This window comes from Capricornis sumatraensis, chromosome 22, assembly GCF_032405125.1.
Source record: "Capricornis sumatraensis isolate serow.1 chromosome 22, serow.2, whole genome shotgun sequence".
NCBI lineage: Eukaryota > Metazoa > Chordata > Mammalia > Artiodactyla > Bovidae > Capricornis > Capricornis sumatraensis.
In genome coordinates this window covers 35,985,451-36,012,577 of record NC_091090.1, presented here as the reverse complement: position 1 = coordinate 36,012,577, position 27,127 = coordinate 35,985,451, and the positions used below count along the sequence as shown (strand labels likewise).

Here is a 27,127-nt window from a genome sequence, read left to right as displayed (position 1 = left end):
GAGACCCAGGTTCAATCTCTGGGTCAGGAAGATCTCCTGGAGAAGGGAATGGCTACCCGCTCCAGTATTATTGCCTGGAGAATTCCATGGACAGAGAAGTCTGGTGGGTTACCATCCATGGAATTACAAAGAGTCAGACACAACTGAGCCACTAACACTTTCAATTTTTCACTAACAATGTATGAGAATTTAGTTACTCTGTATCTTCACCAACACTGTCAACCTTTTTTATTTTATCCATTCTAGTGAACTCCGGGAGATGGTGATGGACAGAGAGGCCTGGCGTGCTGCGATTCATGGGGTCGCAAAGAGTCGGACACGACTGAGCAACTGAACTGAACTGAACTGAACTGAGTGGGTGCAGTGATATCTCAGTAGGTTTGAGTTAGCATTTCTGCGATGACTAACGTGTTTAGCTCTATTTCATATTCTCATTGGCCATCTGTGTATGTCTTTGGGAATATATCTGTTTAAATGTTTTGCCCATTTTATTGAGTTGTGTAAGTATTGTTTGTATATTTCATATATCATCTTTTGCCAGATATATACATATGAAAAGAATGCTCTTCCTTCTTATTTTTTAACAGTCATTCAAAGGGCAGTAGTTTTTAATTTTGATAAAGTTCTGTTTATCAATTTTTTTCATGCTTGTGCTTTACATGTAGTATAGAAGAATTTTTTGCCTGTTTGGAAGCCATGAAGATTTTTTTCTGTCTTGTGCTCCAGGAGTTTGTATAGTTTTAACTTTTATATTTAATTTTTGATCCATTTAGAAATTAATTTTTGTTATGGCATGAAGTAAAGGTCAATCATCATTGTTTTCCACATGGATCCCCAGTTATTTCAGAGTTGTGTTGTGTGTGTGTGTGTTCAGCTGAGTCTGACTCTTTGTGACCTCATGGATTGCAACCTGCCAGGCTCTTCTGTCCATGGAATTTTCCAGGCATAAATACTGGAGTGGGTTGCCATTTCCTACTCCAGGTTATTTCAGAACCATTCATCAAAGAAACTGCTCTTTTGCCATTGAATTACCTTTGCAATTTATTTTTTTTTAAGTCAATAGATCAAGAATTTGTGCGATTATTTCTGTACTTTCTACTCTGTTCCACTGATCTGCAAGTCTATTCCTATGCCAGTATCATACATCTTAATTATAATAGCTTTCAATTAAATCTTGAATTTAGGTAGTGTAAGTTCTACAACTTTGTTCTTCAAAATTGCTTTGGTCATCTTAGTTTCATTGAATTTCCATAGGACTTTTAGAATCATCTTGTTCTTTATACAGAAAATACTGGTATAATTATTGTTGAGGTTGTATTACCATCTCCGTTTCAATTTCAGGAGAAGTAACACCTTAATCACATAATATCTTCTGATCCATGGTTATTGATGTATTCTCTAATTATTTAGATCTTCTTTACTTTCAGGAATGTTTTGTAGTTTTCATTGTACATGTCTTGTACGCATTTTATTAAATTTATATTTAGGCATCTGATGTTTTTATGCTATCATAAATGATAATTTTAAAATTTCAATTCTTAATTTTTCATTGCTGTCATAGGGTAATACAGTTGATTATATATTGACCTTGTGTCCTGCAATCTTGCTAAATTCATTTATTTCTAGTAGTATTTTTTTGTAATTTTCTTAGGATTTTCTATGAATACAATCATGTTGTCTGCAAAGCTTTTTATTCCTTTCTGATCATCATGACTTTCATTTATTTTGATTGCCTTATTGGAATAACTAAGACCTCTAGAAAAATATTTAATACAAATATGAAGAGTAGATACCTTTGTCTTGTTCCTGATTTTAGGGGGAAACCCTTTAGTCTTTTACCATAAAATATATCATTAGGTATACAGTTTTTTTTTTTTTTTTAACAGATGCCTATTATCAAGTCCAAACCATACAGTTGTGCTCATTTCACAGGCTAGTAAATTTATGCTCAAAATCCTTCAAGCTAGATTTCAGCAGCATGTGAAGCGAGAACTTCCAGATGTACAAGCAGGGTTTACAAAAGGCAGAGGAACCAGACTTGAAATTGCCAACATTCACTAGATCATAGAGAAAGCAAGGGAATTGCAGAAAAACATCTACTTCTGCTTAATTGACCATGCTAAAGCCTTTGACTGTGTGGATCACAACAAACTGTGGAAGATCCTGAAAGAGATGGGAATACCAGACCACCTTGCCTGCCTCCTGAGAAACCTGTATGCAGGTGTTTCACAAGTTGCAACTAAATTATCTAATTTATTGGCATTAAGTTGTTCCTGGGGCTTCCCTGGTGGTTCAGATGGTAAAGAATCCACCTGCAATGAGGAAGCCTCGAGCTTGATCCCTGGTTTGGGAAGATCATCTGGAGAAGGAAATGGCCACCCGCTCCAGTATTCTTGTCTGGGAAATCTCACGGATGGAGGAGCCTGGTGGGCTACAGTCCACCATGTGGCAAAGAGCTGTTCTTAGTATCTCCTTATTATCCTTTTAATGTCTGTAGAGAGGCCTCGTCTTTAATTCCTCATATTGCTAATTTGTATCTTTTTGTCTTGGTTAGTCCATCTGGAATTGTATCAGATTTATTGATTTTCAGTGCAGATCCCTCCTCTTGGAGCTATACCTTACAAGAGACAGACAGCTTTGTCTCTCCAAACTCCGAATCTCTTTGATCCAATGGACTGAGTTTAGAGTCCCCTTCTTTGCACCCGTCATCTAATTGTTTCCAGGTAGAAATCTGAGGGCAATCATAGTACTTTCTTTCCCTTCTTTCAAGGATCACAGTTCAATGTCTGAAAAATAGCAGTTCCGTATACTTTGTACTATTTTCTAGTTTTTGAAGGCAGGAAATATCTACTCTTTGTTATTCCATCAAGACCACAACCAGAAGTTCCGTCATTCTGGATTCTTAAGTTTTCTTTTGCTCGCAGACTCTTTTATGTTCCTTGTTAAAGATTTTTGTTTTTTGTTTTTGGCAGCACTTCAAGGCGTGTGGAACTTCCCCAAGAAGGGATGGAACCTGTGCCCCTGCTGTGGAAGCACAGACTCTTAGCCAGTGGACCACCAGAGAAGCCTTGTTAAGGTTTGTTTGCGTCTCTGGCTTTCATGATAGAGGCTTTCCTCAAATATCAGTGTTCCTTGGATTCTATATTAACAGTGAAGCTTAATAAAGCTGATCTGAAACTCTACATGAATGGGTGGTTCTTATCTGTTGATGGGGCTCCATTTAGGGCAACGAGTGCAACCTGGTCTTTTCACTGGGAAATCCATATATATCAGAATCCTACGGTTTTTTTTCTTTTAAGGATAGTCTGTGATCTAGGAGAGAAATCTGATGCCTGGGATTATAGACCCTGCTGTTAAAAGACTTCTAAGAATCAAGCAGAGAAAGAATTTGTGGGGTTTTATATAGGAGGTAGATTTTTCTCTAAATCCCTCTTTTCTGTAATGACTTTCCATGTTTATCTTCTGCTATTTCAAGCACAGGTCCTTTTGGTTCAATGTCTCCTAGATCTCCAATCTTAGGCAGTGAGTAGTTGACTGACTGTGTGAGAGGAGGGAAACCACAGGTGTCTAACTTATCCTTTCCAAGTCTTTACCAAGCCTCCTGTTTTTCGTCGTTCTCTCATTCTGCACTTTTTTGTTTTTGCTTTCGGTTGCGCTGGGTCTTCATTGCTGCGCGTGGGCTTTCTCCAGTTGTGGCACTCGGGGGCTACTCTTGGTTGCAGTGCAGGGCTCCTCATTCCAGGGGCTTCTCTTGTTGAGGAGCACAGCATCTAGGTGCAAGGGCTTCAGCTCGAGGGCTCTAGAGCTCAGGCTCAGTAGCTGTGGTGCTTAGGCTTAGGTGCTCTGTGGCATGCGGAATCTTCCCAGACCAGGGATCGAACCTGTGTCCCCTGCAGTGGCAGGCAGATTCCTATCCACTGCACCACGGAAAGTCTCATTTCTACACTTCTGCATTCGGAGGTCATTTGTATCTCTAGTTCCTGAAATTTTCTTGGATTCTGCTGTAGAAATTAGCTTGCTTTTTATTTGCTGTGTTCCCTCTGGCTTAGAATCCATGTTTCTTTGGTCTCTTAAGTCAGTTACCACTGGCTTTCTCTGTTTCCAAAATGTAAACATTTCTACTTTTTGTCTGTTTCCCCTGTCTTCTTTGTTCTTGTGGCTTTATTCATTTTTAATATAAGTTAAACTATTTTTAGAGCAGTTTTGGATTTACAGAAAAATTGAATAGAAAGTACAAAGAATTTCCATAGAACCCCTCACTCTCCAGTTTCCCTTCTTGTAACATCTTACTTTGGTATATTTGCTACAATTGATAAGCCAGCATGGATACAATATTATTAACTACAATCGACTGTTGACTTTAGAGACTTATGTATTTTTTTTCCTTCTACTCTTACTGGAAAGAAGCAGAGTTATATAAATGAAAGTATAAAATCCTCAGTGCTTAAAAGAAAATCCCCTATACAGCCTTTTGGCTACTCCTCTGATTTTACTCTCCTTAGTTTAGTATCCCCAGTTCTGGAGTTATCTGTATTAGCTTTCTTCTCCTTTTCCATCTCCCAATCACTCATCAACCCATTGCAATTTATCTTATTCCCCCATTATCCTACTAAAATTGATCTCTCCAAAAGCAAAGCAAACCAGTGTTTCCCTTATTGCTAAATTCAAGTACATGCTACCTTATCACATTTGACTTTCTAGCAAAACATGATGTTAAAACATTTCTTTCTCTTGAAATACTGGTTTTCATGTCATCCCAGGTTAATATCTTATCTTTCTGGTACTACTTCTCTTCTGGTTGGTCCTTCACTGACTCTGTAGTAGCCGTTTCCCAAGGTCCCCCCAGTGATCCCTACTTCTCAGTATTCACATCTTCCTCATTGACCTGGGATGCTTCCTTGATCCATGTGATAGTAGAATACAGCAAAAATGCCAGTATTTCATTTCCAAGATTAAAGTTATAAAAGGCACTGCACTTTCCGTCTCTCCCTCTGGCCCTCCTGCCCCCATCATTCACTCTGGGAGTCAGTTATTCTCCATGAGGACACTCAAGCAGCCCTGTGTTTCCTGAGGAACTGAGACTTCAGCCAACAACCAGTAAGGAACTGACACCTGCCTGCATCTCGGGAAGCCCCAGTCAAGCCTTCAATTGACCACAGACCCACCTGACAGCCTGACACCAACTTCATGAAAGACTGAGCCAGAACCACCCACCATTGCTGCTTCCAGAGTCCTGACCCACAGTATCTTCAACACACTAAATGTTTGCTGTTTTAAGTTGCCAAGTTTTGGGGGATTTGTTACCCTGCAATAGATAACAGCTACAGTCTCCTTTGCAGCTCTTCTTTACCAGATGCCTGTAATTCTTGAGTTCCTTTCCTTCTCACATTCCGTTCTTGCTTTCTTAGATGTCACTCATTTCCTGAGAAGAAAATTCTCTATAATAATCACGTACCCCCTCTGGTGGCTCAGACAGTAAAGAAACTGCCAGCTAATGCAGGAGATTGGGGTTCAATCCCTGGGTCAGGAAGATCCCCTGGAGGAGGAAATGGCAACCTACTCCAGTATTCTTGCCTGGAGAATCCCATGGACAGAGGAGCCAGGTGGGCTGCAGTCCATGGGGTTGCAAAGAATCAGACACAACTAAACACACATAGACACCGACCCCCCACCCCCCACCCCCACCCTGGTCATCTAATCAGAGAGGCTAGATTTTTCTACTAAATCCTATGATTTCCTATGGCCTATGTTGATCAGTCTTGAGTCTACATAGGAGAATGTCTCCTGAATTTCAGAGTTCCGTGTCCATATCCATCCACCTAATGGACATTCCCCCTTGGCTGTGCCACAGTCCCTCCACCTCTTCAGGCCAAACTTGAACTACTCATCTTGATACACCACATATGCCCTCCTCCCTTTTCCAGTCAGTGACCACCACCTCCAGCCCATTCACCCACCCAGACCCCGAGCCTCCCCTGCTGCACCACCATCCCGCCCCACCTGCCCACCTCACGGCTCTCAGATCTGCACATCCTCCATCCCTACCCTGGCTCAGACTCCTATGCTTTTTTGTTTGTTTTGCCTCACTTATTCACAACAGCCTCCTAACTTCTGTCTGTACGTCAAACACTCTTGCTTCCCTTCCAGTCTTTTCAGTTGTTCCCAGCTAGGTAATCTTTCTAAACAAGAAGATCTGGTTGTGACACTGCCTTACTCAAAATCTCTCAAGAGTCCCCCCTTGCTCCTGAGAGCAATTCAGGCTTCTGTAGTGGTTCATGAGGTTCTAGGTGGTACAATCCTTTCCTCTGATCTTCTATTGCTACTCCATCTCTATTCACCAAAACCCCTGAATTTATTTCAGTGTCTCCATGTTTTTATCTTATCTTCTGGCCTGTACACATGCTGTTCCTACAACTTGGAACATTTTCACTCCCTTTCTTTCCTCTGCCCACCGCTTGCACCCTCTCATTCCCACAATTCTGTTTTTTCTCGCCTCAGCACTGACAGCAGCTGCCTGTCTCTCTCCCTCTCCTCCCACACCCTGCCCTGACAGTTCCTCGAGGTTCCATGAAGCATCTGTTTAATTCGCCATTATGCTGCTGTTTAGCTGCTTCCGTCATGTCCGACTCTGTGTGACCCTATGGACTGTGGCCTGCCAGGCTCCTCTGTCCATGGAATTCTCCAGGCAAGAGTAACTGGAGTGGGTTGCCCTGCCCTCCTCCACGGGATCTCCCCAACCCAGGGATCAAACACAGGCCTCTTGCATTGTAGCGGACTTTTTTTTTTTTTTTTTTTTAACCATTGGAGCCACCAGGGAAGCCCAAGAATGCTGGAGTGGGTAGCCTATCCCAGGATAGGAGAATATCCTACAAACTGGGGTCTCCTGCATTTCAGGCAGATTCTTCACTACCTGAGCTACCAGGGAAGCCCATTCACCATTATATCCTCTGGCAATACTAAGTGCTCCACTCACATGGGGGCGTCCTTGCTGGCTCAGCGGAGAATCTGTCCATGGGGTCACAAAGAGTTGGACTGAGCACGCTGAGCACCACTCGCATTTGCTGAGTGACATTATAAAGGCAACTCTCCTCCTCCTGCTCTCTCCCCACTACCTCCGTGAACTTCTGTAGCACTTCTTGAACACACCATTTGGCATCTACCTAGCGTATTTTGTATTTGTTATTATTTTTATTTTCAATTAGATTCAACCAGCTCACCACTTACTGCATGGCTCTGGACTAGTTGCAGGGCAATCAAAGATCACCTTAATCTTCCTCCTGGAGGTGGAGCTCCTTGTGGGTGGATGGGGCCCAACTGTGGCCGTCTTCACGCTTTACATGGAACACAGACCAAGGTGCTGGTGAAGTGTCAGTAGTAAAGTGAACTTTGACCTGGAGATCTCAACTCCAGGTTCACCCTTTGGCTATTAATAGCTATGCAACTCAGAGCAAGTTACCCCACACATCTGAACTTATATCCTCATTGTCATAAAGATATAGTATTTATACTTTCTAACCCAAGAGGTCACTGGGAGCTCAAATAAGAGTCACTTGTCAGAGGTTGTCATTGGTAGATGTACCAGTGATTCCAGACTAGATTTTGTACTTGTGTTGGGGTGGGGTGTGAGAAGCATGCTGTAATTGTCTGTAACAATTATAAAATGTATTCTGATTTCATTATCATTAAAATGAAAACATTGCTCCTTTGAAACAGCACTGTGGTGTCTGTTGAAGTGCTCTGTTCAAGTGTTCTGGGTTATGGAAAGCCACTGTGCCATGAGCTCTGTTGATAGCACGCTCAGATATTTTCTGCATTAATGACTGACTTAACTGTCTTCCTTCTCACTCAGTTGTATCTACAAGGATTTGCTTTGATTGTGATGATAATTAAAATTTTCAGCACACACATAAAAGTTAGAGCAGTGAATTCCCAGGTACCCTATTATCCAGCTACAACAAAAATCCATACAAGGCCCTACTCGGTCCCCCACCCCACTTCACAAACACCCCCCTCTCCCATGGATTACTTTTTAAGCAAATGTATTATATCACTTGTAAATATGTTAAAAGAATATATAGTCCAATAGAAATTTTACTTCTCATTGTCTTCTACTCAAAAATAAACTAATTTTTCCTTGACGTGTTTGCAAGTGTATTTCATTGTGTAGTTTCCCTGAAGGTCTAATTAACCCAGTTGAGAAACATATACCTCATTAAGAAGACCCCAAACAAATCGTAGTTGCTAAGGTGGGAAGTTAGTCTGCAAGTGACTGCTTGATTGGTGTAGTGATGTCTTTGGTTCCCACATAACTGAATCTCTTCCAGTTTTAGAACCAGTTCTCAAGGCAGTAAGGAAGATCAAAAATTGATCTGGCTAAATAGTGGAGTTTTTGTTGTTTTTGTTAGCTTGCTGATTTCTTATTTTTTCGTTTTGTCTCCATGAGTTTATTCTTTATATGATATGGTTCTAATGATAGTATGTTAGACTATCATAGATATTAATAGTGTATTTTCTCACCACAGTACACTGAAAAATATACTATATATATGAACGAATACTTTGGAACTAAAAGTATGTATAGTTTTCCAAAATAATTTTGTTCCTAAATTTAATGCAATTGTGTTTAACAATTTAAAAGTTCAGGTGCAGTAGAGATTCTCTGAAAAGTTGGTTTTTCAGAAAAGCTTTCTTTGTGACTAATACATTTCAGTTCATCAGTGCTGGTTATAACACAAACACAGCCGCATATACAGATAAAGCTGTAGGTAAAATTATGTTTATAATGGCAATTAGTTTCAGGTAGTTTACTCTCTTGATCAAGACCACAGTGGCAGGGGTAAACTTATAAATATGGAAGGTGGTGGGCAGGAGTGTGAAGAGTCTGCAGCATTGAATGAGTGGGCAGATTTCAGTAAATAAGCACACATTTCAGATTTCAAAATGCATTCTCTAAGTAGACTCCCTGGTTGTCCTTTGCTAGGGACATTTACTACTTGGTGGATTTTATAAATAGTGCTCCGTGGAGTTCTTTGCTTGCTATTCTGAAACATACTTGAGTTTTGCCCCGAAGAAGTAAATGATTTTCATTTCCACAATCAGTCATTTTTGAGTACGAGATAGCATTTCATTTGAATCCATGCCTTCAACATAGGAGGTGTAGGAGTCAATCAGGATCTTATTCCAGTGAAAAAACCTGATTCTTTATTGAAACTTCAGCTTCCTTTAAAAGGCTCCAAGGAGCACTGAATTACAGGAATTTCATATAGCCTATCCTTTATTCTCCCCACCACCCCAGGCCAAAGAGGGAAAAGTTTTGTCTTTATTTTCACAGATACCACATGGTATGGAACCTTCAGGGCTATTTCTGAAACTTCCTGGTAAGTGCCAGAAAAATCCTTCTAAACACACATGGTTGAATGGAAGATGGTTTTGAGATGTTAATTTCCATTTATTGCATAAAAAGATATTAATTGCATAAAGGACAGGTCTAGCTTAACTCGCCAACATTTTAGAAACAGTAGGGAGTCAGGTCCAAAGCTCTAAAACCAATCGGTCAACAAATGTTTATTTCACACAAAAGTCAAAAGTCTGAAACTCCCACCCTTAAATCTCCTACAGTCCAGTTGGGCAGACAAACTCAAACTCAGGGAACCATGCAGGAGTTAAAGGAGTGAAGCTAGACAAATACACAAGTAATGAAACAAGGCACTGTGTGTTTGGGCTTAGAAAATAATGTTTCAGCCAATAACGTATTCTAGTGGTTTTGAATAGAGGGGTCACAGTGATCTGAAAACCCTGGAAAAGCTTCACAAAGAAGGTACACATTGGGCTGGAACTGAAAACATAGATAAGGTCTCCTGCATTGCAGGCAGATTCTTTACCGTCTGAGCCACCAGGGAAACACTAGATAAGAATCAGATAACCTAAAAAGGAAGGGAAAAGCAAACAGCAGTTATTAATAGTTTTGGAGAGTCAGGTTGTAAGAGTGAGGAGCTGGAGAGGTTAGAAGGATGAGAAGAGGCCAGACGGGTGGATGTCTTAATTGCTAACTCCTGGCAGAGAGGCTTAAGATGATTTTTGGGGATCCAAGGTTGACAGCAGTGTTTAAAACTAGACTATCACTGCGCGGATTGATTCCCTTTCCTTTCCTCCCTCCGCTCCTTCCGTCCTTTAAAAACAGAACCCGACGACAGGCATTCACTCCCAGCTGACCAGGCACTAAGGCAGCAATCCAGGCGCTGCAAGGCTTCGTGCCCTGAAGTTGTCTCTCCGGGGGTGGAGCCCAGGGAAAGTCGGCCAGGTCGATCAGACCAATCAGCAGGCTCATTCTGGCTTTTGTGAATTACTCTCAGCTGCCCGAAAATGCCCTGGCTTTTTAAAAGGAGGTTCCAGCACGAGTGAAAGGGTTTTTTTTTTTTTTTTTGCGTGCGCTCTCCCACTTCGAGTGTCTGACATGGGAAACTGCGGCGGCGGCGGTGCGCCCTCTGAGCACACAAAAAAGTGTTTTCTCACCATATGGTTCATGTTTACAGGTTTCGTCTAGCTCCTGCTCCCCAGAAATGGAAAATTAATAACGTCGAGGAAACGCCAGCCGGTCACAGGGAGGGTTGAGAAAGGAAAGGGAGCAGAGGGGTCCCAGAAAGACCGGGTTTCCGCGCAGACCAGCCTGCGGAACGTGCGCGGGGTCTGCAGCCTCCCATCCCCTGGCGTCCTTGGCTCACCGGGAGGTGGGGACGGGGAATCGGGCGCCCAGGCTCACCCGGCCGTCCTCCCCAGTGGCCAGCAGATGGCTCCCAGGCTCCCTCGCCCCCTCTCCAGATGCAGGGCTTCGGCGGTTCGGGAGGGAGACCGCGAGGAGCTCCGGGTGCCCGCCGCCGCAGTCTCGCGCTGCCGGGCTCTGGGGCCAGCGCCGGGGAACGCGCCCCCGGGCTTGGGAGGCCGGCCTGGGACGTGCGCGGAGGCCGGGTCTCGCGAGGTGAGGAGGAAACGCTGGAGGAGGAGAAGGAGGAGGAGGCAAAGGAGGGAGGAGGAGCCGCGCCGGAGCTGCCCCCGCCCCACTGGAGCCCGGCTGGAGCGCGAGGACACCCTGGCCCCCCGCCCCGCGCCGCTCTCCCCGCCTCTCCCCACGCCTTCCGCCTTCACCTAGGGCCGTAGGTGCGGCGCCGGGAGCGGGCGGGAACTGCCAGCGGCCGGAGCCGGGAGCCGCGAGCCGGAGCCAGCCCCGCAGCCGCCCGCGCACCCCGCTCCCAAGCCCGCCGGGTCTCCGTTCCGCCGCCGGGAACTGCAAGGAGGCGTCATGTAGCAGCAGCCGCAAACCCATCTCGGATTTGCAACTCTTTTTTTCTTTTTTGGTGGGGCGGGGGACACGGCCAAATTCTATCTGCGTCCCCCCCTTTCACACCTTCTCCCGTTTGCGAGCTGCATCTGCCTCTAGGAAACTGAGAGAGTCGGGGGAGGGTGGGGGCCGTAAATCAGAGTTGGACCTGCAACATTCCCCGCACCTAGAGGGCCATGGCCGAGGAGAGCTCCGAGGTGCCCGGGGAGTTGATAGGTAAGAGTCGCGCGGTGGTTGATTTTCTTTCTGCCTCTGCGGCCCCCTCGCCTCCTCCTCCCATCCGACCTCTCTCCTGCCGCACGTCCCCGCGCCCCTGGGGTCGGAGGGGTGTCGGGCAGGGTCGCTGGGGGGCACCGGCAAGTTTGCTCCTGTCCCACCGCTAGAAAAGCTGAGTCCCGAGAGGGCCGGCTTGGGGAGGAATCCGGAGACCCGGGAGCGCCCGCCGCGGCTATGCTGGTGGCCCCCAGCGCCTCCTCCCGCGGTGACCGGGGGTCCAGGTTGGCGGAAGAAGGGGGCGGGCTGCCTGGGTTTGGGGGTTCCTGCAAGCGAGGAGAATCCACTACAGTGGCCGGTCCCGCGACCCCAACTCGGGAAGTCCCGGAAAGCCCAGGACACGAACGGCTGGCGAGCGCACAGTAGGTTGCCTCCGGCACGTGCCAGGAGCTCCACATCCCACCCCCAGGTCCCCAGAAAACTCTCGGCCAGAGGTGCCCTTGTGACGTAGGGCTTGGGGGAGGGGGCACTGGTCGGATGTAATGACTGAGCCTGGTAAGGCGTGGTTTCGCATCGCGAAGTGGGAGCGAAAGGGTTACAGGACTGACGCAAACTCGGGCCAGGAAACTGAGGGTTAATGATAAAAGCCTTACTTCAGTAATGATTAACCTGCCAATTCTCCCCATCCCGGATCTCTTAGGGAACCTGTATGTGGTACCCTGTGCAAGGTGACCCATTGTTTGAGTCCCTTGAGGGTTTTGGTGGGGGGTGTGTGTGTATGAATATTTTGTCCTGCGGATTAACTTAATTATGTAGAGAGAGGGTTAACATGGCAGAGCTTAAAATGAGGTTTGGGGGTAAGAGTGTTCTGAAAACCCAGCGGTAAAGCTCGTGTGTGCCTGCGTGTGTGTTTGTGTGTGTGCAGCATGTTGTATTGTAACAAGGTATGTGTTGGGTGCGTGTGTTTTGAGCCCCAGTGACCTGTTTCCTTGCTGTATCATCCTACACAGCCTAAACTCAAAAAGATGATGGTTAATGACTGCTGACAAGAGTTCTAACCACCCATGCATCTGCATTTGAGGAATCTGCCCCTCTCTTTCACCCCTTAGAGGTATTACTTTGGAGGAGTTTGTGTGTGTTCTTCCATTAGTGACTGTTAACTCAAGCAGGTGAAAGTTGATGTAAAGAAGCTGTTGCTAGGTGAAGATGGAAGCTTCTGGTTTTGTTGAATTAAAAAAAAGCCAAAGTCTTGACTATATTTAGGATATAAAGGCCTCTTCCCCTCCCCTTCCTCAATCCTGTAAAGTCCACTGGGAATGAGCATCCAGTTCTGGGAGCAGGAGATCTTACCAAAACCCTACCCAGAAGAGGAAACACATGCCCAGCACCTCTGAAGATGCCTCCAGAGGTCCTGGGAAAGAGAATTTAGGGGAGGGTTTGCATCACTGGCCAGGGGATAAGGATGCTTCCCTGGTGGCTCAGAGGTTAAAGCATCTGCCTGCAATGCGGGAGACCTGGGTTTGATCCATGGGTCGGGAAGATACCCTGGAGAAGGAAATGGTAACCCACTCCAATATTCTTGCCTGGAGAATCCCATGGACGGAGGAGCCTGGTGGGCTATAGTCCACGGGGTCGCCACGACTGACCAAGCGACTTAACTAACTAACTAAAGCAGGTGGCAGATACTTTTTTTTAAAAGTTGGGTATCCTTGAGCCTGGTGATGAAAAGTTTAGGTAATTAAACTTTGTTATTGCTGTTTAGTCGCTCAGTCGTGTCTGACTCTTTGCAGCCCCATGGACTGTAGCCTGCTAGGCTCCTCTGTTGGTGGGATCTTCTAGGCAAGAAGACTGTAGTCGGTTGCCATTTCCTTCTCCAGGGGATCTTCTGGGCCCAGATATTGAGCTCCAGTCTCTTACATTACAGGTGGATTCTTTACCTCTGAGTCACCAGGCAAGCTGCAGTTAAACTTTAGGTTTAGGTAATTAGACGTAAGATATAAAGGGTGATGAAGGATAGGACGGTTTTCTATTGATGGTCAACAAAATGAATTCTTTGTATATTTCAAAAGTTGAAATTAACCTCTATCTAGAAATGGAGGTTTTGTGTTTATTGAGCTCTGCCCATCTTACATGTCTCTCAAACAAGGGACACAGGTTTTTGTGATAGGCCCAGTATTCTTCTGGGCTTTTAAGTGGCCTAATTAGCCTGGGTGAGGGGAAATTCCTGTGTCTGCTTTGGTCTCTTATTTCAGTGGGGGTTCTCTTCTCATCAATTCAAAATGGCAACCCTGTGAAAAACTCAATATATTTCCTTAAGCTAATTCCCCAAAACATTAAAAAAATGTGTATCTTTCTGATTATTAAAGTAATACAGGCTTTTTATTTAAAAGATTCAGAGAAGAATGAGAATATATGTCACTCATGTTACCACTCCAAGATAGCTATTTTTGACCTATGGCTATATAACTTTTCCTGTCTTTTTCTTTGCGTATATTTTAAGTCAATTTCACATGCTCATTTCCCACAGTTCTTTTGTAGGGGAGAGACGGGTAGCCTGTACCCGTTTTGAGTGCTGATAAGATAGGAGCTGCCTAGGGAGCTCCCCAGGCAGTGAGGTCCTCCGCTTGTTCCCTCCCCTTCCTACATTCCACCTCATTGCTGTTCCCTGGACAAACTGTACTTTCTCGTCTTCTCATGCTCTTCTCTCTGCTGACAATGTCCCGTCCTCCCCTCCTTCACGCTTCTTATCTGAGTGGCTCTTAAACTCATTGTGGTGGGTTTCTAATAAGAATATTTTGACCATCCCTTAATAAATACATGAATACACTTGTTAAGTTGCATGCATATTTCACTGAGTGTGTGTAATCTAGAACATAACAGTGAAACGCAGTGCAAGTAGAAGTAAAAATGCTACTGTTTTCTTCCTGCACCCCAGTGGGCTGTATTGGACACTGCTTTGGAAACCAGTGGTCTGTTTCCTACTTCTTCAAGATTCAGGTCAGGGGTCCCCTACTCCCGAAACCGTTGTGTGTCGTCTTGTCCACGATCTCGTGGTAGTGGGCGCACGTTTGTCTAGTGACATCGATCCCTGCCCTCCACTAGATTGTAAGCACCTGTGGAAGGCAGGGGTCATCTCTAGTCCAGCACTTAGCAGAGTAGTTGACACACTAGGTATGTTTGTTGAATGTATGAATAAATAAAAATCATTATAATAGACAGCTCAGTGATGGGGTTATAAAGAAATTTGCTGTGCTTTGCAGAATCTAACCAGGAGGAGAAAAGGGAAAGTGTGTGCTGAGAAGTTAAGCTGGAAAAACGTGAAGGGCCTTTCGTGGCATGCTGGAAGGTTTGGATTCACCCAAAAATGACTGTGAGTCATAGTCACACAGCACAAGGGACAAGATTAGATCTGTGGCTTTGGAAGGGCCACTTTGGTTCTGGGGGCTGATCGGTTAGAGGTGTTGGGCTAGTCTCGGTGAGAGATGCTGAATACAGAGTGCAGAGCCGTGCTCAGGAACTGTTTGGGAGGTGGTCCTGGGAGAATAGGTGACTGGCTCCCTGAGAGAACGGTGTGCATGCTCAGTCGTGATATTCCTGACCTAGGAATTGAACCCATGTCGCTTGTGTCTCCTGCATTGGCAGGCAGATTCTTTACCACTGCACCACCTGGGAAGCCCCTGAGAGAACGAAGTTGGAGATGAAGATTTCTAGCTTCATGAAGGGCCAGAAGAGGAGCAGGGAAAATCAAATCAAACTGACATGGATTTGGGACGTGTTCAGTTTGGGGGTGCTCATGGAAGGTCCTGCTAGCATTCAGCTTTTCAAGCTGGGGGCTGCGGATAACCAGGCAAAAGAGTCAATGAATTCTTGTGCTTGCGGTCTACTCACAGTATAGTGCTCTATGCTACTACTTGCCATTGCTCTTCTTTTTCTCCCTGGTGTGTGAGTATCCTCTTTGCCCAGCAAGGTTATGTCGTGGCTTGCTTGCATGGACTGGTATCGTATCATATGCTTTTTATTTTTATTTTTTCATATGCTTTTATATTTGCCTCAGCATCTGAGCACACAGTCCAAGGCACAAAGTAAGCGTTCATTAAATACTTGGTGATTGATTAGTATCAAGCTTGTGAAAATAAGCAAAAAAGAAAGAAAAATAAAAACAACTGAAAATACTCCTTCAAATGCTCTATCCTCGCCAATGCTTTTCTCTTATTAATAAAAGAATCTAATGAAGCTATTCCTTTCTTTCAGAAAGCATAAAGGATGTTCTTGGTAGAAAGATAAAGATTGCATTGAAGAAGAAAGTAAAGCTGGAAGTGAAGGGAGACAAAGTTGAAAACAGAGTGTTGGTAAGTATTAACTTTTTTAAAGTCTGGAAGTGAAAATGCTTTTCCTTCTATTGTTTTGATTGCCTGATTTTCATGCAGTGCTTGTTCTGTGTTTTATATTTTGTTCAAACATTCTGATGCCCATTTTCTCCTAGGTGAGCTGGAATATTTGCCCACTGAAAGTTAAATTTTAGGGACTGAAGTTTTAAAATATATTGTCTTTCTTAAAGTTGTAAGTCACCCTCCTCTCGGTCGTCTCCTAGAGACCATTTTCAGGTTGTTTGTTGAAAGTTGGATGTTAAAGGGAGCTTGCTTTTTACCTTTGTGGTGGCTGAGTATCTGATCCTGTTTGTGAGGACTTTGAAGGAGTTAAAGAAAAATTCATCTCATGTCAGTTTAACTATTAAATTTTCTCAAATGTTATATCCGTATCCATCCAATATCTGCATCCATTGGTTTGGGGAGCAGAGTGCCAGCTTGATCTTTGCCCTGGCTTCACTGCTTTCTTTGAGTCCTTGAGGGCTCTGATAAACGGTAGTTGAGCAGATTTGCAACTGCTAAGGCCCATGGCACTTCCATTGGATGAAATGTAGCTAAGATGAACCCTCAGCCAATATGTGAGTACCACCAGTCCAGTGTCTTAGGTATTTAGTATGTCTGCTGGTGCTGATGGAACTTGGGGGGCTCCCTCCAACCTGGGAGAGGAGTTGCTTGGGGACTTGAGGGATCAGCCCGTTGAACACAGGATTGTTAGGGAGTTGTCAGCTCCTGAGTTGTACCTTTAGGGAGGTGAAAAGTCTTCTGTGATGTTTTAATGGTTTCTGTGTTGAAATTGTGGCAAACCTTAAGCTTAGGTAAATACACCTTGCTTGTGTTTTTGTTAGAATAGTCTGTTTACTCTTATTTATCTTTTTATCATTAGAAATTGTCAAACATATGCAAAAGTAGATAATAGTATATTGAACTTTGTATCCTTTTCATCCACCTTCAACAGTTTTCAGTATTTCAAGAATATTGTTTTATCTCCTACCAGTTTTACCCCCTTCCCCCTTCTGGAGTATTTTAAAACCTCAAGCATGTGTCATTAAAATAATATTTTTAATATTCAGTTTCTTCAGTTGAAGTTGCCACAGAATTTGAAATATCTTTCTCATAGCCGGTGTCTTAAGAACCTCTTTAAAACATCTGACTGCCTTCTCCTGTGGATGGAAGGATTATGCTATTTATTGATGGATCACTTCTATTTCCCTGTGTACAAGTCAGGATGGCAGAGAAATTTAAGTGGAAAAACTTGATGGAGTGACTTTTGCCCTGCAACGAAATGTGTTTACCCAGACTGTATAATTATGGTTATCAACAGCAGAAGTGATTGGTATCATCATTCTGCTTCAGTTTTGATAGAGTAAATTTCCTTAAGGTGTGCTTTACTTAATATTGTTCTGCCAAAGGGTACAGATATGTCTTGGCAGTGGTAGGGCAGAGAGAAGAAATTTTGTTCCTGCCACTTGTTTTACATGTTTACTTCACAAGATGGTTCACCTTTTTACAATTTAAATATCAAGTAGTGTTTCCTGCAACCGTCTAACATAGTATGTGGTACTTGTTGATGTGGACACTGTTCATCAGCATAAGAAACCCATGTCATGAGTAAAATTTGCAAAAACAAGTTTAAACATCAAATAAAATAATTTAGCACCCTTAAAAATTAGTTATGATTTGTACTTACTGTTAAGATTTTTTTTGAGGTGGGGGCGGGGGACTTCATCCTAACATTAGCTGGAGTTGATTAAGGTTGTAATCAAATTACAAATGTATTCAAGTTTAAACATTTATCTCCCCAAATCTGGAATCTAAGTAGTTTCTAGTAGCTTAGGGTAAGCTTGTTTTAGCTATTCCTTACTTGAAGGGGCAAGAATTGTTAATTGAAATTTTCAGGGTTTGACAAGCTTCAGGTGTGAGCAAGATGGTCTACGAATTCACCTTAAGTTGTTGATTTTCTGAATTTAGAGAAATTCAGTTACTTAAAACATTGGGGGAATCCCCTTATAATTTGTATTTCTGACTTTCTTTTGGCTGTGAGTCCAATAAAATAGGGCACACGTGAATTGGCTTGACTCAGCATTTCTGATTTTTATTTCTCATTTCTTTCCCTAGTGCCCGGCTACTCTTAGTGTCCTTCCTTCTTGTAAAGCTGAGAGTGACTTGGTTCCTTGTTTTTACATTTAGAGACTTTATGCTATTTCCAGCTTCCATTTTGCATAGAGAGTTTATTTTCGTCTTCCTTCTTCTCATGGTCACGATAACTAACCTTTCTATAACGTGTTCTGTTGAACACTTGATTATGCATTGCTTTATTTGCTCCTGCTGCAGTCCTCTGAGTTGGGCCCTACTTACATGTGCATTTGCAGAAACTGCGATTTGGAAAAGCTAAAGGAACTTGTTTCAGGTCATCCTGCCAATGAATGACAGAGTCGGGAGTTGAACCCAGGTCTGTCTTATCCATTTCACCATTATACTAAAAAACCAAAACAATCCTTCAGCTTGTTGTTCAGTGGTTGCAAACTTTCACAAAGATTTGGACTTTGGAAGGATTAGAGCTCCCTGTATGGATTTGGTTGATTGATACATTATTCATTGCTTGGTTCCATACTTGCTGAGCATAAGCCAGACACATGGTATGTCCAAGATGGACGTCGACTCTGACTTCATGGGATTCAGAGCTCAGAGTCTAGTTGGGGAGGTAAACATCTCAACAGGCAATGCTTTGAGATATGTTGTGAGCAAGATGACTGAAAGCACATGGGAGGAACCCCTGACCCAGGCCTGAGGGTCAGGGAAGACTTGCAGAAGGAAGGCAAATGTAAGCTACCACCCAATGGATGAACAAGAGTTACTAAGGGAAGAGAGTAGAGGCATGTTGTAGACAAAGAAAACAGAATATGCCTGGAAGCCAGAGAGAGCTTAGCGTGTTAGAGACATATTAAGTACAGTGGGAGCAAGGGGTACGGGGTGGAAAATGGCCCAGCCTAAAGCCAATTCTTGGAGAAGGCAATGGCAACCCACTCCAGTACTCTTGCCTGGAAAATCCCATGGACGGAGGAGCCTGGTAGGCTGGAGTTCATGGGGTCGCTAGGAGTCGGACACAGCTGAGCGACTTCACTTTCATTTTACACATTGGAGAAGGAAATGGCAACCCACTCCAGTGTTCTTGCCTGGAGAGTCCCAGGGACGGGGTAGCCTGGTGGGCTGCTGTCTCTGGGGTCGCACATGCAGCGACGCAGCAGCAGCAGCAAAGCTAATTCTTTTTCTTGCGGTCGGGATCAGGTGAAAATTGGGTTGTTTAAACAGGTCTCTTCCTACCACCTGTTTCTAATGACCACCACATAAACTTTATCCTCCCCTGGGCCATAGGGCCCAGTGGTTAAGGCCTTGGACCTTGAATCATGCCTGGTTCACACCATAGCCCAGTCACTTTATAGCATTGTTCAGCCTCAGTTCCTTTCTCTGATGAAACAGGCCTTATAAAAGTATCTATTTGTAAATAGTTTCTTTTTTTTTTTTCTATTTTTTAATTTAAATGGTACTTTTTTTAAACAATGTTGTGTTAAGTGAGAAGTTGCTGTGTAGCACAGGGAGCCCAGTCTGGTGCTCTGTGAATGGTTTCTTTGTAGATTAACTGGGATGGGTTTTAACACTGCCTAGAACATGATCAACAAATGAGAAAGCAGAAGGAACCAAAGGGTTCTGCATTCTGTTTTCCCAGTGGCACAGATGATTTCAATGCCCAATTGTTTGTGTTACCTTTAAAGCAAGATGGAAGGCAACTGATGAAACCTGAAATTCTTCAGATGTGTGCTGGTCCAGTGAAATCAGAAATGGTAGGATATTCAGGGGGAGAGTGTTTTATGGCCAAACAAGCTTGGCAATCAAACATTAAACAAAGATCAACCAGTGTCTTTACTGCACGACTTTGACTCAGAGACTTTGGTGCCCTCGTGTGCATAGTAGATTTCTCAGAATGAGATGAAATATAGTGTCATTCTCAAACTTAGATGGCCAGAAACCCTACTGACCATAGCTGGGGAAACTGGGACGCAATGGTTAAAGTGAACATGGAACAGGCTAGAACAGGCTCTCCATTTGGAGTGTCCTCGTAGGGGACATTCTTTGGCCTGTACTTTAATAAAGGGCTGGGCAGGTCTGCTGCAGGCCACATACTGGCACTGTGTCATCCTTTTCTGTGATCCTTTCCTGTCTTGCCGTTAGAGGATGTTATTAGGAAGTGATTCTGTGTTAGATGGTCAGCCTTTTCCTCCCATCTGCTCATTGAATCTTCACCCAATTTTTCTAGTACCTGGACTTTTAAAAGTGGAATTTCATTTTTACACATTAAATGTTGCAGTTTTAGGTAACTGTAGATTTGCATGCAGTTATAGGAAGTAATGGGCTTCCGTGGTGGCTCAGAGGTTAAAGCGTCTGTCTGGAATGTGGGAGACCCAGGTTCGATCCCTGGGTCGGGAAGATCCCTTGGAGAAGGAAATGACAACCCACTCCAGTGCTCTTGCCTGGAGAATCCCATGGAGGGAGGAGCCTGGTAGGCTACAGTCTATGGGGTCTCAAAGAGTTGGACACGACTGAGCGAATGGAGAGAGATCCTCTGTATCCATTATCCAGTCTCTTCTGTTTTACAAAATTATGGGACATGACCACAGGTTGTTGACAGTGATAACTGGAAAATTTGGAATGTTTCCATCACCATAGAGATGCCTCATGTTGCCTTTCAGGTCCACAACCTCAGACTCGCCATTGCTCTGCCTGCTGGTAGCCAGAATCTGTCTTCTGTCTCCATAATCTTGTCACTTCAAAAGTGTTCCATAAGTATAATCACACAATATATGTGCCTTTTAGGGACTGGCTCTTTTTGCTTCTACTTCATTGCCTGGACATTGATCCAAGTTGTGTGTGTCCATCGCACCTTTTCAGCTCTTGTTTCTGAGGAGTAGTCTGGGGTATGGACGTACCACGGCTTGTTTACCCACTGCTCACCCACTGACAGAGTTGTAGGCTATTTCCAGTTTGGGGCTGTTAGGAAGAAAACTGATATAAACATTTGTTTACAGATTTTGGTGTGAAAATAAGTCTCCATTTCTCCCTTTGAAATGCCAGAGAGCGTAATTGTGGATTTGTATAGGAATTGCTTGTCTTATTATAGAAGAAGCTGTCGTTTTCCATTTTCCAGCATGGTTATATCATTGTGTAGTCCTATCAGCAATGGATGTATGATCTAGCAATTTGGTATTGTTGGGGGAAGCAAGGTCTCTCACACCCTTTTCCCACCCTCTTTCTGCTGTCCCTCACCTAGGGGACAGCAATGTGCGCCTCTTGCTAGAACCATGCCTCTGAAGGTGTGGAAGGCCCATTCCTGGTCTCCGCTTCGTTTTTCCTGTTTGACTTTGGGATTTGGGTTTGATCATCTTTGCCAATCCCTTATTTTACCACATCCCTCTTAAATGGGGACAGAAGCAGGACTTCCTTTCTTAGACTGAGCAGGTTGAGGAAATGACATGAAACTGACCATGTTGTTTGTCCACCTGTTCCTTGAAAACACTTCATTGGCTATTCACTTATTTAGTCCTGAAAAGTTAACCTAGAAGCTCTTTAATGTATTTTCTCTCACTTGGCTATTTATAACTTTTGAATCTCTTAGGCTTGATTGGAATAACTGTAAGTTAACTTTAAAAATGAGGAAAAGTAAAAGGACATTATTTGGATATCATTAAAATGTCTTTGGCCACCTCATGCAACGAGTTGACTCACTGGACAAGACTCTGATGCTGGGAGGGATTGGGGGCAGGAGGAGAAGGGGGTGACAGAGGATGAGATGGCTGGATGGCATCACCAACTCAATGGACATGAGTTTGAGTGAACTCCGGGAGTTGGTGATGGACAGGGAGGCCTGGCGTGCTGTGATTCATGGGATCGCAAAGAGTCGGGCATGACTGAGCGACTGAACTGAAAATTTCTTGATGGCTGTGCTGTCTTTGATTAAAATATAAGCTCCACTCACACCTGCTTATTTTAAAAAATGCATGAAAAAGAGAATAAAGCTCACCTAAGAGTTTTGTAGGCATCTGGCCCATCTAAGCATGAATTAATGAAAACTTCAGTCTCTGATATGGAAAGCATTGCTCTTCTACATGAGGCCATACTCACTTTGCATGACTAGTCTGTTTAATATTTTCCTAATTCCCTCATCTCCTAACACCTAACTTGATTCAGCAGCATGACCCATGGTGTAGTCACTTCTCAGACAAATATTCACACTGGAATTTTTGTTTTGTAGCCACTTTCAGGTGATACTAACCTATCCAGATTCTAAAAAAAAACCAATTGTAACATTTAAAAGCACATACTTTTTCATGGAGCCAATAAAATAATGCTATTTTAGGAGTTTACATTTTGCAAATTTATCATTTAAAATCCAAATAAACTAACAAAATAATAAACTCATTCAGTGATTTCCATGAGGCTGCTTTTTTTTTTTAATTTTTCATGAGGCTGTTTTGATGAACATATCTCAGAAATAGAGGGGCAATTAAATTATGTTTCGGCTGCTTAGTATAGAGACTGTCCCTATTTACCTGTTAAGTAGTACAAATATCACAGTTTTTATAGTAGCTAACTTTTGCAATCTCAGGATGCTTTCCAAATAGACAGAGATGGGGGTGCTTTATCCTGAAAGTTTGGAAAGTTTTAATCACTCAGTTGTATCTATTTGTGACCCCATGGACTGTAGCCCGCCAGGCTCCTTTGGAATTCTGCAGGCAAGAATACTGGAGTGGGTTGCCATGCCCTCCTGCAGGGTATCTCCCCGACCCAGGGATCGAACTTGCGTCTCTTCTGTCTCCTGCATTGGTAGATGGGTTCTTTACCTGGTGCCACATTTATCCTGAGTGCTGCACAAAAGTGGAGTATTCTGCCAGCAACCCTCATGGTTGATTGCTAATAAGTTAAATGTGGTATAGCATCAAATCACGTGTTTGTGTTTTTCTCCTAGCAGCTGTAAGAATGAAATTCATGTGAGATGTTTGTAGATTACAGTGACTCCTGAAGAAATGCTGTTGGAAAATCATTGTTCTAGGCCCTCAGGTTTACTTCCCTCCGCAGGAAGCTCTTGTACCAGTTGTTGGGTAATTTGAACAGTTCTCTTTGTGGAACTCTTAGGAGTCTCAGCTTTTAAGGATCACTTACAATTCAATGCACAGGTAATTTTCAAAGCACCTGGGTGAAGTTACATGCCTCTAGAAAATGGAGCTTTAGAAAATGGCAACAGCATTGCAATGATCGTCAGGAGTGGGTATCAGAGAATGCACATGGCTGCCAAGGGTCCTGGCAAAACTTCTGGGAAACTCAAAATCAGAGACTGTGTATTTGAGTGCTTTGGAATTTACCCCAAGTCAGAGCTGGGGCTCCCACTGATCTCTGGGCAGGGGGTTGGAGGCAGGCTCTGGCTCTGGGCATGTGTTTCCAGGAGGTAGTTCTAGCCAACTTGAACTTGTTACCTGAGCTGCATTTACTTTCTACTTTTCTCATCTGCGTCTGCCCCAGTTTCTTTTGTAGTTGAGTTAGATGAGTCAAATGACCTTGGGCAAGAAGCTGTTGAGTACATCAGCCTGGTGTAACTTTTCATTGTTCTTAAAAAGATACTGTCTTGCAGCCTCTGGGATTTAGGCACCCTGGGAAAGGGCGTTTAGGTCCACCCTGCCGGAGAGGAGAGGGAAGAGAGGAGAAGGCAGTATTGGAGTCTTGTGAAGGGGGACACTGTGGACAAGGAGGAGCCCGGAAATCTAACCAGCATATGCAGTGAATTGGGAGAACTCTTTTTTTTTTTTGGGGGGGGGGGGTTGTAAAACAGAAAACAAAAGGGGCTTTAGTGAAAGGTTACTATAGCACCTTTATGTTTCATTTCATCAGAAACACCGTTAATATCTGTTGTTAAATTGAAAATGCAACTAAAATCTGAAGGATAGAACTTTTATCCTTTCTGGTCATCCTCCCCTTTGATAAAAAGCTTGCTGTGTTTTAACAGAATACCAGGATTTGGATTGGGATATATGGGGCCTATTGTTGTCTGAATCTTTGTTCCTATGCCCCAGTACATACACACACACACACTTTCTCACTCAAAATATCACTTTCCTCAACTCCTTGAGAAAAGCGGGGTAAAATAAAGAGCAAAGAAGGATGGGCGTGTGTGTGTGAATAAAACCATGTTCACTTTCACCTATTGTTCCTTTTTCTCACCTTGGTTTTGGGAGAGCATTTTTCTTTTCTGAAAACATTATCTTTCGATGCACATTGGTCAACAGTTTTCTTAGTCCCTTAGACACGCTAAGTGCACAGAAAGTGCTGTTAGAGGTAGAAGCAGGGACATACAAATGCCTTGAACTGTACTGAATGATTGAAGGCGGGAGGAGAAGGGGACGACGGAGGATGAGATAGTTGGATGGCATCACCGACTCAGTGGACATGAGTTTGAGTAAGCTCCGGGAGTTGGTGATAAAGACAGGGAAGCCTGGTGTACTGCAGTCCATGGGGTCGCAAAGAGTCGGACATGACTGAGCAACTGAACTGTACTGAGAGAATCTCCAGTCTGTGGCAAGGGTTTGAGATGACTGTGCCAAGTTCCCACTAAGGAGGCAGATGTGTGTTGATTCCTACTGATCCTGGGCTTTAGGGGCACAGGAGACAATCTGGTGTGGACAGACTAGCTTAAGCTGACCTTGGGGAGTTTGTTCAGATCTGGCCCCAGAGGATCTTAGGGCTAGAGGACTCTAGTTAGCCATCTAACCAAGCACCCTGGCCTATGAGAAGTTGCCTCTGGAGCATCCCTGATAGCTGGGTATCCACCTTTCGCTTCATTATCTTGTGTTGGGAAAAGCAAGAGTCTCAGAAGGCCCTTTCTTAATTTGGGCTTGAATCTGCTTCTCAATAACTTCTTTGAATTCATTCTAGTGTAGTTGACTGGATCATAGGACAGTTTTGCTCCCTCCTACATGAGTGTGGGTCAGGAATTTGAAGACAGTTACCATGTTTTTCCTTGGTCTTTTAGTCCTCAGGTGAAATATTCTCACTTCCTGCAAATCTTAGTCCTTGGAGAATGATGCTTTCAGATGTTTCACTGTTCAGATCGCCTTGGTCTAGACTCATCCTACTTTATCACTGAGCCTTTTAAACTTTTTCAAATTTGTGGATCACAAATGTTGGTCATACACTGTTAACCTGAATTAAACAACCTTTCTCAGAGCCTTTGATGGCCTTTTGTGGACTGTGCCTCTTGAAGCGGGGCATGTGGTGTGTGGAATCAAGAATCTGTTCTCCAGACCCTGTAGGAAACATTGATCTGGGTGCAGCTGGCCAAGTGAAGGATACCAGTGGCACATTGCTTTGGCCAAATAAGTTTTCTTCTGTTATTTTTAAAATTTTGAAAGTATCTATGCTATCTGCTTTACTAACAAGTTGTAAAATAGGAAAGGAAAACTGAAGCATCACTAGTCCTATCAATTTACATGTAATCATTGGAAAAAAATCAGTATTTTCCATATTTTTATGTTAATATACATAAACTATATGATCTATTTAAAAAATGGAATCATAAATCCTATTTTGTAATGTACTTTAAAATTTTACTTTTTGTGGTCAAAACTTTCCATGACAATAATACTTACATATTTATGTTTTAAATTTCTGCCTGGCACTCCATTAGCCCATAGTTAGCTAACACTAATTATGAGCTAGTTAGGTTGCTTCCAGTATTTTGTGCATATCCTCACATTTATTTTTCTTGGATAAATTCCTGGCAGTGGAATTGCTGGCTGACAGACTTCTTAAAGGATGTATTTTTCACCTGATTGTTATTCAGGAAGTCTCAATAGAGAATAATTTCCCCACCTCATTAGTTTTATTGTCTTTAGAAAGGTTTGCTTAGCAGAGTGGCTGGCTCCCCTGTTTTTAGGTCCTTGTGTTTCTTAGGCAGTTGCTTCCGGGGCAGACTTTTCCTTGCAGTTTAGGGCCCTTTGAGGTCTGCCTGATGCTTTGTCTCCTGCAGTGTTTGTGGGCACGGAGTCCCTGTGGCTCTGGCGTTCGATGGGGGCGGCACATGGGGCTCTGGAGCCCCAGGTCTTGGTGGACCCTGACTTAGCTTCTGCCGAGTCATCCACAACTTTTTCTTGGCTGAACCCCAGCTCAGTGTGAAACTGTGTTATACAATTTAGATCCTTGATCTTTGCCCTGGTTTCAAGACTTTCTTGAGTCCTCAAGTGCTCTGATTAATGGTAGTTGAGCAGGTTTGCAACTAATAAGGCTCACTTTCAGTGGGTGCAATATAGCCAAGAAGAACCCTAAGCCAATATTCAGGTAAGCCAATAAGTCTGGTGTCTTAGAAGGTATTTTAGTATCATAAGGAAAGCAGACATGGCTTTTTCTCTGGGACAGTTCTGAAGGCAGTTGATTTTTCCTCTGTAGCTAACAGTTCAGTTCAGTCACTTAGTTGTGTCTGACTCTTCGCATCCCCTTGGACTGCAGCATGCCAGGCCTCCCTCCCTGTCCATCGCCAACTCCCAGAGTTTACTCAGACTTATGTCCATTGAGTTGGTGATGCCATTCAGCCATCTCATCGTCTGTTGTCCCCCTCTCCTCCTGCCTCCAATCTTTCCCAGCATCAGGGTCTTTTCAAAAGAGTCAGCTCTTTGCATCAGACTGGGGTATCAGAATACCCCGAAGTATTGGGGTTTCAGCTTCAGCATCAGTCCTTCCAAAGAATATTCTCTAGCTAACATCCATCTCTTAACTGGCATGATCCTTCCCCCCTTCCCCCCCAGCACCTGTAGAGTAGTTCTTGCTTCTCTTCTACTTCCTCACCCTCTCTGTATCTCCCCACCCCTGAGGTGGCATGTCCAGGTCACCAGGACTTGTGGGCTCTCCTTCACTGAGCAGCTTCTCCTGGAGCCCCATCTTCCCAGATGAGTCCCTCCAGCGCTCAGCATTCAGCCTGCATTTCTTTCGTTTCAGTGCTGCCCTTGAGTGCCCTGTTGCCTGTGGTTATTTTTCCTTCCAAGACGGGCAGGTGGGAAGAGGGTCCTCAGGGACCTCCTTATTTGCTTCTCAGAAAACAAGCACATAGGACCCCTTCCATTTTCAGAGTTACATGCTTGGTCTCAGTGTGAAACAGGCAAGGGAAAAACAAAACAAA

General features: G+C 43.7%; 1 protein-coding gene across 2 annotated transcripts in view; it reads left to right on the top strand.

The window, feature by feature from the left end:
- The first annotated feature begins 11,511 nt into the window (after positions 1 to 11,511).
- CARMIL1 (capping protein regulator and myosin 1 linker 1) overlaps positions 11,512 to 27,127 on the top strand; it is a 309,643-nt gene continuing 294,027 nt past the window's right edge. For both annotated transcript variants that reach the window (XM_068960927.1, XM_068960928.1), the window contains exons 1-2: positions 11,512 to 11,551; positions 15,800 to 15,897. In XM_068960927.1, the coding sequence (XP_068817028.1) occupies positions 11,512 to 11,551; positions 15,800 to 15,897 (138 nt within the window). The remainder of the gene's footprint in view (positions 11,552 to 15,799; positions 15,898 to 27,127) is intronic.